The sequence below is a fragment of the Rhea americana genome, unplaced genomic scaffold (genome assembly GCF_003343005.1).
Source record: "Rhea americana isolate MKP2758 unplaced genomic scaffold, rheAme1 scaffold_76, whole genome shotgun sequence".
Classification (NCBI taxonomy): Eukaryota; Metazoa; Chordata; class Aves; order Rheiformes; family Rheidae; genus Rhea; species Rhea americana.
Window position 1 is genome coordinate 1,854,726 of NW_028186934.1, and position 9,754 is coordinate 1,864,479.

Sequence of the window (9,754 nt, forward strand, 5' to 3'; positions counted from 1 at the left end):
ATCTTAACAAGACTCTCATAGTCACTACCAGATAACTTTGTTGGGTTCTAACTGTAGTGTCATCTCTCTACCCCTTACACCTTTCTTTGCAGGCACCATCCCTCTGAGGAATAATGACTGTCTGAAGAAGTGTTCCAAAGCTGCTATGCAAATCCTGCAAATTCCTTTTTACTTGACTGTCTAAACAGTCATTTGGTGTCTCAAATACTGCCTGGACTGTTGGGTTATCAGTGACTTAAGAATGCAGTAAAGCCAGAATAAGCTGTAAATACAATCTCATCACTGAATCACGTTCTCTGCTGCTGGTAGCATAACGAATAGACAGATGACACATTCCAACTAGATCTCCACTTGACATGGCACAGAAGATAAGTCCTTAACAACACAGTTAACAGAGTAGCTTTGGGGAAAACATAAGGTTCCCCTGAAAAATCTCACCAGAAAATCTGAGAATCTTGGCCACACCAAGCATCCTCTGATTGGGATAGCATTGCACAACATATCATCTATCCACAAACTTCCAAAGAAAACAGTTCTGTTTTTATCCAGTCACTTGAAAAACAATTTTACATTCTTAAGTGAAATCACCATTAACAGACTAACAGCCTTCCTGTTTGAAGGCTGTCTACTACTGCTTTGGGAGGGCTTTCGGATTAGACCACAAAGGATACTAATAACGTGAAAGTGCTCACTAAAGCCTGTTATTCTAGTGGTGAAGTATTCCTATCTGCCTTCCCTCTCTCCATCAGGGCTGACTTGCCTTGCCTCAGCTTGGCAGCTCCTGCTGCCCACCTGTATTCTCCCGCTTTCCCAGGCACTTGCCAAGCTCACTGCCTGTCTTACCGCAAGCTGGCTTCCAGCTGCACTGCAGCCTGCCTACATAGGGCTTCACAAAGCCTTTGACCTTCAAAGCTGCCTCTGCCTACAACTCTTTTCCCAGTCTCTCCCTAAACTGCTCCATCTGTCCCAGTCCAGACATACATGGATACCTATTATTTCCTTTCCATATGACAGAAGCAAGGGAATTACGGTTAATACACTTAAGGATAGACAGATAATGAGGCATATGGAGACAGTGTTGAAAGAGGCTGGCTCTATTATCTGAACATCTCTGTGCTTTGCACCATAACCAAGTAACACAACAAATTTCTTCCTAATCAAAAGGAACCTGATACCTAGAATAGGAATTAGATGTATTTGAAAAGTCTTTTTAGGGCAGCATTCACAGCTAGGAACATTCTGCAAACTGTCCAATCTTGTGTGTTTGCTAATCCAGCTCAGATTTGGATTAAATGTTGACTCTGTGTGTGCGTGTATACACACATGTGTGTGTGTGGGTGTGTGTGCACGCACATGTATGTATGTAAGTAAAATATTTGGGCCTCTGAGGTGCCTTGTTCACCTCAATTATCACTGTAAGGGCAGACTATTTCCAAAACAGATTAAGAGGTAAAGAAAAAAAAAAAAAAAAAAAGTCACATACAATTCAGATTATACCTTAATATGAAAACGTCTTACAGTTTAGTAGAACAAGAGAGTAAGTATTTACATAAGAAAATTCTTTTCAGCAGCAATCCACTTCTCTGTTGATCAAAAAATGTCTCCTATAACAAGGAAAATGCTGTCTTGAATCTAAGTAGCATATGCTTTATGCTTTAAAAGGTTTGGCTGTGTCTAAAGTAGATGCTTTTGGCACTAAACAGAACTATCAAAAAAAAAAGTCTTTCTTTTCTAATTTCAGCCCTACTTGATCCCCAATAAATGTTATTCCGCATGGAACAATACAAAACAATCAGTGCCAATGTCTTAACCTTTCTTTACACAAAGGACTCACCCGTATGAACTTTTGTTTTGTGCTTCTTTAGATTTTTTATATCTGTGTAAGAATTTCCACACAATTCACAGATAAATGGTCTTTCACCTGAAAAAATGGGTTTAGCAGTTAGAACTGAAGAATATAATCTTGAAATCAAAAGAAAATAGTTATATACCTAGGATAACAGATTTAAAAATTTTATCTCAGTATGTAGCTTCACAATTTTAAGTTATTTTGTCTGTATTTATAATAAAACTATTTAAAGAAAAATACAAAAGGAAAAAATCTCACGTTGAAAGTAAAGCTATAATAATACATCAATATCTAAGCTGTTAGATATTGGTCTGACAAATGCAATTTAAAACAGATCACAAGTAGCTTCTTAAAATTATGTTAACATAGAGATACATAAATTTAAAAAACTATACTATTTTCAAATACAGCACAAGATAAGTGAATGTAAAAAAATATTTATTTTGCAGGAAGCAGCCTGTCTGGAAACTGACCTGTATGGGACCGAAAATGTTTATTGAGCTCTCCAGAAGAAATGAAACTTTTTCCACAAATGCCACAGATATATGGCTTCTCTCCTAAAGGAAACACAAAGAGTTTGTTATTACAATATATAAACCAGAATACACAAAGAACAAATTAAAATGAAACAGAGGCAATACCCAATGGGAAAAGACGTTCCTAAACTGAGGTCAAAGGGAAAGAATCTGAGGAAGGAACTGATGGATGAGAACACCACAGGTAACTCCCAGATAGTCCTAGTCTACAGTTTGCCTGACCATCGCTTATCTCTCTCCTCTCTGCAGGTGGCTAGTCCTCCCTCATCAGGCCTGTTCAGGTAACTCGGTGTTCTGTCTCTCCTTACCTGTATGTTTTCGGGAATGGGTGATGAGAGAACTTGACACAGCAAAGGCTTTTCCACAAGTGTCACACACATAAGGTTTCTCCCCTGTGTGGCGACGCACGTGGTAGGTGAGCGTGCTGGCCTGAGCAAACCGCTGACCACACCGGTCACACACATAGGGCTTCTCGCCACTATGCTTCCTGTGAACAAACATGCACGTTAGGGAGGGCTCTTACGGCAGACAGGGAAACGACACCTGCGATTAAAGGAATTTGGTGCTGCCTTAGTCCGTACTTTATCTCTGAAGTTCCTTGTGCTAGTGATCCGTGAATGAAAAAAAAAACCCACTGACCTGGAGTCTGGGTTTGAGTTAGCAGTTTCTCACTAAGTAAAATTCATTGTCTGTTGACTTTGGCAATTTGAGTATCAATGATTTCAGTGGCAGCTGAATTGGACTACAGGCATTGCACATGTAACACTCAGCAAGAGAACTCAGCAAGTTTTGCATTATGCAATACTGAAAGATAAAAGGATGATTCCTAAAAAAGGGACATAATTTGTGCTCCTGCCAAAAATTACAAATACTCCCATGCAGACAGCAGCGAACAGTGAGACCTGTTCTGTTTCACTTCCTGCCAAGGAACTCTTTCCTTCTCTGTGCTAAAAGAGATTAMAAAACAAAGCAAAAAACAAAAATCCAGTCATTGCCATAAAGACACCACTGTGAATGCCACAACATTCATAAATTGCAAATCACTTCCCTAATGAGGRAGTACACAGACATACGTATCTATTATGCATTTCAAAACACGATTTGAGAGTAAAAAAGAAGTAGAAATGACCAAGTTATGTGAATATTTAACTCCTGCTCGTGCTGGAGTGAATTGTTGTTCCCTCTGTTTAAATGAATGTATGAATAAATGTCTTTAGATCTGTAGGATCCCACTTTTGCCTACCTGGCATGAATCTTCAGATTGCTTGATGTTGCAAACTGCAGATTGCACACATCACATTTGTATGGTTTCTCTTCTCCGTGATGCATCCGACTGTGGAACACTAACTGGCATTTCTGGGCAAAGCCTTTGTCGCACAGCTCACATTTGTATGGCTTCTCCCCTAGTTTAAAAAAAAAAAGTATACTTTCTACATTTACATAAGAAAGCCTTCCAATCCATTTACCTGATCAARGCTCAAGTCTCTGTTCTAGTACTTCTTACAAGTAATATCCTGTAACATCCTATAACCAATCCACTGAAGCTCTACCTGCCAAGAATACAGCACACACTAGACTCTTTYTGAGCACATTACTTGGACAGAGAAAAAGAAAAGTAATTAATATTTTTAACAGTGCTATTTTCCCAATATTACAAGAGTGCTGCTACTACTACACTTTCAAACATTTTGCTGGTTATGTCTGTTCATGATACTGAATATTTGAGATGAACACCCAGTAAATCACCTGCTTTTTTTTGCCTGCAAAACAGCAAGAAGTCTTTAGTATACTCTCTAGTTCTCACAAATTTTTTGTTAGCACCTGCTGTAGAATGCTACAGATAGTTCTCTGACTATTCGTATGTTCTTAGCGGTCCATATTGTCTCATCTAATGGCCTGTGCAACTCCAGAGTCTTGGATGACAACATAAAAGAGCCTGTGCTTGTATTTCTAGGGCAGTGCACAATCAAGCTAAGAATCCAACAATCCTGGAGTACATCGTGTAGATAAAAACATCAAAAAATAAAATTATTAGACATCTAACTCGCCATGTAGCAGCCCATACATTAAAATTCCCTACCTATTCATACAAATATTTCAAGTACAACACCCCGAGAAGTAGAAAGAGCGGCTGATGTTCCTACCAGAAAGCTGTCCTTTGAGTTTTGCTCTCAAGCTTCATCTTATATATGAACCTTTGGCTAGTCACTGGCTGGTAAATTTGCAATCCTCTCCCTTGGCTACTGAAAGAGCAAGATGTTCTCCTGCAGCTGTACCCCATCACCTCCTACTTCACCTCTTTCACACCTTCACAGCTTCCTAYATATAGCTCCACTGCTGACTTCAGCTCAGGGTCTTCCAAAGGGGGGAAAAGAGTAGAAGTAATAAAATTCAATCTTTTTTACTATTACTTCAAAAATCTGAAACAGCCACAAAAGGAAGAAAACAAAGTAAATAATGCTCCTCTGTTGCTCACTAGGTTAAGTACAGCAGCAGAGCCAACAGCAGAACAGCTGTACCAGATCAGGTCGAAGACCCAATTAACACAGGACCAAGTCTTCAGTAGAAATCTCTAAGGAAGAACATTAAAGACAAGTAAGCGCACTACTGCTCCAGCACATCTTCCCAGGYTCCAGCAATCTACTGTTCATAATCTTTCTAAGCCAGAGGTATTTGTCTTAATATTTAAGTGCTCATAATTGATTTTTCTTCCATGCTTTGTCCAGTAGCTCTTGATATCACACAGACTTCTAGTAATGAGACTGAATGAAAAGAGCATATCATCACTACACATTTCAACTAAACATTTTACTAAATGAAATCCCAAATGCTGTACTAACTTAGCTTATTTCCTCTACTTTTAAAAAGGTATCTATGGGAGAAGTTATCTACTTGTCACAAGAATTTTTTTTCCTATCCGTGTTATCAAACATATATTAGGATTGAATGTTAACAGAAAAAAGTAACAAAATTAAAAAATTATAGTATCAAGCTCACCGGGCCTTACATGCTCTACTGGCAATACTGGCACTTCATTCCCTGTAATCACTGCACAGAAAGAAGAGTCAGCTCCTCTGAGACTCTCTGAAAATCAAGATGCTAAGACTAATTGAGTCCTCTCTGTCTATTTAACATTTTTCAGTACTACATCAGTTTCTATTTTAAAACATTTAATGGTACCAGGACACAGATACTATCCCCATATGCATCCTGTAGTGGACAAAATGTCTAAGATGAAAGTAAAAATGCATACAAAGATGTTTTTAGTTATGTATTCATATGCTATTATTACAGATCTCAACGATCTATGAAGAAAGAGCCAAAGCTTACCTGTGTGAGTTCTTACATGCGTTTTCAACTGATTGCACTGTGTAAATGCCTTCCCACAAAGCTGACACACATATGGTTTCACTCCTTTGTGTATTCTCATGTGTCGACGGAGGCTACTGGCTTCTGAGAAGACTTTTCCGCACGTGTTGCACACTGGTTTAGCTTTGGAGTACTTTTGATCAAGTTCTTCTCCTGAGCCCTCCAGCTGGTAAGTGTTCTTTTCATTGGCTATATTAGACATACAATGCTCTTTTAGTGCACAGTTTTGCTGAGGCTTTCCCCGTTTTTGCTTTGCTGTAAGAGTCTGAACTAACATATCTTGTGCTGCCAATGTTTCACTTTCCACCACAGATGACAACTGTAGTTCAGAGTTATCACTGCCTTGAGCAGCCTGCTCTGTTATCTGTGTAGCAAGTTTATTCGCATCTAAGAACATTTCAATCGATGCATTCTCAGCCACATCATTTTGATATTGTACTGATTTATTCTGTATGCTTTTGGGGGAGCTGAAATTCTTCTTTCGCTTTTTGGGCTGAGCAGATTTCTTTTCTAAAGCTGCTCTCTTYGCTTGTGGTTGAACCAAGTCTGCAGAAGCAGCATCTGCTTTCTCCCGATTATTGTAATCTCGGAGGGTCAGAAGGCAGGTCTGCTGATTCATTTCGATGTTTCCAGTGATACTAGATGTCTCTGTAGAAGATGGATTAGCAATAAAAGCAAAGTCTTCCATCTTTATCTTGCATTTAGTCACCACTTCTTCTACTTTGAGATAGTCGGCAGCCTGATGAATTTCTTTAACGTTCCAGCTGCAAGAAAGTAAGATTTATGTGACAATATTCTGGACAAAGCAAAAACTTGCTCTATATCAAATATATTAAACAGAGACAACAGAGCTACAGAAGTTACATTGTCAGAAAACAACTATGAACTGAATGCAGAAAGATCTAACCTAGTATTCATTACAGTAAGACAGTTACTACCAAACTGATGGCCTAGTAGGGTCTGCAGGTCTACAGAACTAAAAATTTTATTTTCATTTACATTGCTTTTGTGGCATTTTAAGCTAGAAGTCCAATCATAAAGTGGTGAGGCTGGATATTAGTTTGTTGGTCAAAAAAACTCAAGAATCACAGTATGAAGGGATAAAACATTAGAGAATAAAATACAAAAACTATCATTTTATAGTCTTTCTGCCAAAAATCGTAAGCAATTCACAARCAATGGATTTACTTCAGCTGTTTTGTGAAGTAGGCATTAATCCTGTTTTAGAAAGTGATTTCAAAAACTCTTTACTTTTGAGTCAAAAACACAGACAACAGTAAGAGCCATAAAGTGCTTCTTTAAATTACTACCCTGTATTTTTCTGTTCCTGCAACACAGGCCTCAATGGTTTAGAAAAAAAATAATCTGGAAAGGTAGCATACATTTAACATATACCACCAATGAAGGTAGTGATTTATAGCACTTTAAAGGAAGATCAATGGTAAACATCATCTTATCAATCTATTACACTATGAAAAAACCTAAACAATCTAGTGTCCAYTACTAGAGAAAGCAATTGCTCACAACACAGTAACAGCAGCAGGAATAACCTCCCACTTGAAGGCTGTCAGGATGCCACAGCTGGGCTGACTTGCTGTGCTTCACTGCTTTCCTTTTTCATCTTTTATTTCTTCCTACTTTTTGTATTTATGCTTAATTCATAAAAACTTGGACTAGGTTATGTGCAATACTAAAGTGAATAAAACAGATTTTTACCAACTAGTGCTCCTTCAACCCCTGTTTTCTTTTTCCATGTTTCATTCTCTTTCTTCATCTTATCTGCCTTTCTTTCCTGCCTTTTTTCCGGTCCACCTATTTTCTCCTCTCTTCCTGTCTTTCTTTTAAGCTTTCTTCATTGATGGCATAGGCAGTAGTTACAGTAGCAGAGGGCTGCACAAGTTCGTAAAATCAATGTCGTTAAAAGAAACTGCAGTAATAAGTTAATATGGGTTTAGAATTAATACTTTCCTCGGAATACATTAAATGCAAAATCTGGCTGATTCAGTGTAGTTGCACAGTTCAAATTACAAACAAATATAAAGCACCTATCTGTTGTGTTAATCTGCTATAAAAATACATATTAAGATATAGGCTCTTATGGTATACAATAGATGTTAAGTATATATAAACCAAGAGTAAAAGCCACAGAGGCATTAATAATTAGACATCTGCAACAGCATACAAATTTAAGCCTATTTTCATAACACARCTATAACCAACAGTATAAAAAGGAAATAATGTCAGTGCTGCAGAAATCCCCATTTTCTTAGTGCTTAGCTGCATTATAATACAATATAGCAGAAAAAGTAATACAGTTACATTGTCCGGTTCTTTCTAATTTAAGAAGCAATCAAGGTGCTATATTAGCAGCTTTGAACATCCGCCCCTGTGAACGCAGTTAAACAATCAGACAATAAATAACTAGGAACAACTACTTTTTGTCTCAATACAACTGTTTTACTAATCTTGTGTAATACTAGCACTGAGTTCAAAGTAAAATCCTGTGTTTTCACTCATGCACCTACTATCACAAAAGACAACAGATTCTCCAGACAGTTGCAATAGTCACCTACAGAGATATTACAAGAGTAGGAATATGYATTAGCAGACCTGCAGGTATCATCYCCAGTCAGATAACAGGGTGAGAACAGTACTTTCATCTCCCTCTGGCCGCAGAGCCCTCAACTGCTGTCAAAATGAATCCAGAAACTAAATCCTAATACAGATCGAGACAGGCGTTAAGAATGCTGCACGCTCCTGTTCATACTTAGTTTGCAAAGCACAAATCACTAACTTTAAGAAATAACTGTTTGTACTGCTCTATGACTATTCAAGCTTATAGCTAATTTTGAACAAAACCCACGAACTTACACACTTAAATAATGAAACATGAGTGATGGCATCAAAGTTTTTTTAAATGCATTTGACATCRGACAGCAAGGGAGGGGTGCCACCACTGGGCTATGGACTTCTAAGTAGCAACACTTTCCTGTTGATGGATAATCTCTTTTTCCCCCTCTAACACAGGGGGAAGCAGTAAAAAGAACGCTCCCTGTACAGGAAGTAACGCAGTATGCGCAACACCAGCATACTAAAGGATAAAAATACTTTTTCTGTAATTTTTTAAAATAGTAACTATCCTCATCTCTCAAACTTTAGCCTCTACTGCACATAACACTTTTGTGCGTTTGCTTCAGAAATGGAATCCTATAATCCAACTTAAATAAACTTATCCTTCTCTCTCCCAGAAATCATTCAAGATTTCTGATCCCTTCTGACCCAGAGACACACAGAGAATTAACTATCAGTAAAACATCAGACAACATATTTTTGTTTCGGTTTGTTTCGGATGCCTGAAAAAAACAGGCTACCTATCAYGTGAAAAACACTGACATGTTGGACAGTATTTTAAAACACACAAGCAGACAATCTTCTCTTGTTAATAGCCATTTGCTATTATTTGTTCCCCCAAAACTTATTATAGAGAACAAAAAATCCAATACTGCTTTAACACAGAGTTCATCTCCCTTCCCCCCGCACTGGCTTTAATAAGGTATGTTACCTGTCAAGGTTTAAATGTCCCGTATAAATGAATTCAAGGAGTTTTTGGAATCCATCAGCTTTCACTTGAGTCTGATCCAGGACAACATTGTTGTCAGAAGCATCTCTGTAAAACGCACCGAAGTACTCGCTGAAAGAAGCGAGCACATTTCTGTGCGCCTTGAACTGGAATTCGCCGATAACAACCGTGCAGTCGCACAGGAAGCCGGCTTCCCGCTGCTTGTTCAGCCTCTCGAGAAGGTGCTCGCAGTGATGAGAATACTGCATTTTGGCAGCGCCCGGCCGCCTCTCGCTCCGGTCTAGCGAAGAAAAGAAGCCGCTTTACAAGCCGGACCGCCGCCTCCCCGGCGCGGCGCGGCGCTCACAGCCGCCCGCGAGGCCCCGGCCGCGGCGCGCACTGACCGCCCGCGCTCACGGGGCCCGGCGCGGCCGCCGGCGC

General features: G+C 39.0%; 1 protein-coding gene across 2 annotated transcripts in view; it reads right to left on the reverse strand.

Annotated features, from left to right (window-relative positions):
• The window catches only part of MYNN (myoneurin), a 13,839-nt gene extending 4,123 nt beyond the window's left edge, over nt 1–9,716 (reverse strand). The window contains exons 1-7 of one of the 2 annotated variants that reach the window (XM_085322300.1): nt 9,317–9,341; nt 7,471–7,644; nt 5,716–6,518; nt 3,629–3,788; nt 2,694–2,872; nt 2,323–2,406; nt 1,835–1,921 (exon numbers count right to left, since the gene is read on the reverse strand). In XM_085322300.1, coding sequence (XP_085178426.1) covers nt 1,835–1,921; nt 2,323–2,406; nt 2,694–2,872; nt 3,629–3,788; nt 5,716–6,442 — 1,237 coding nt within the window. In that variant the 5' untranslated portion in view covers nt 6,443–6,518; nt 7,471–7,644; nt 9,317–9,341. Of the gene's footprint in view, nt 1–1,834; nt 1,922–2,322; nt 2,407–2,693; nt 2,873–3,628; nt 3,789–5,715; nt 6,519–7,470; nt 7,645–9,316 lie in introns of both variants that reach the window. The other variant, XM_085322299.1, reaches the window with a different exon arrangement.
• Between the last annotated feature and the right edge of the window lie 38 nt (nt 9,717–9,754).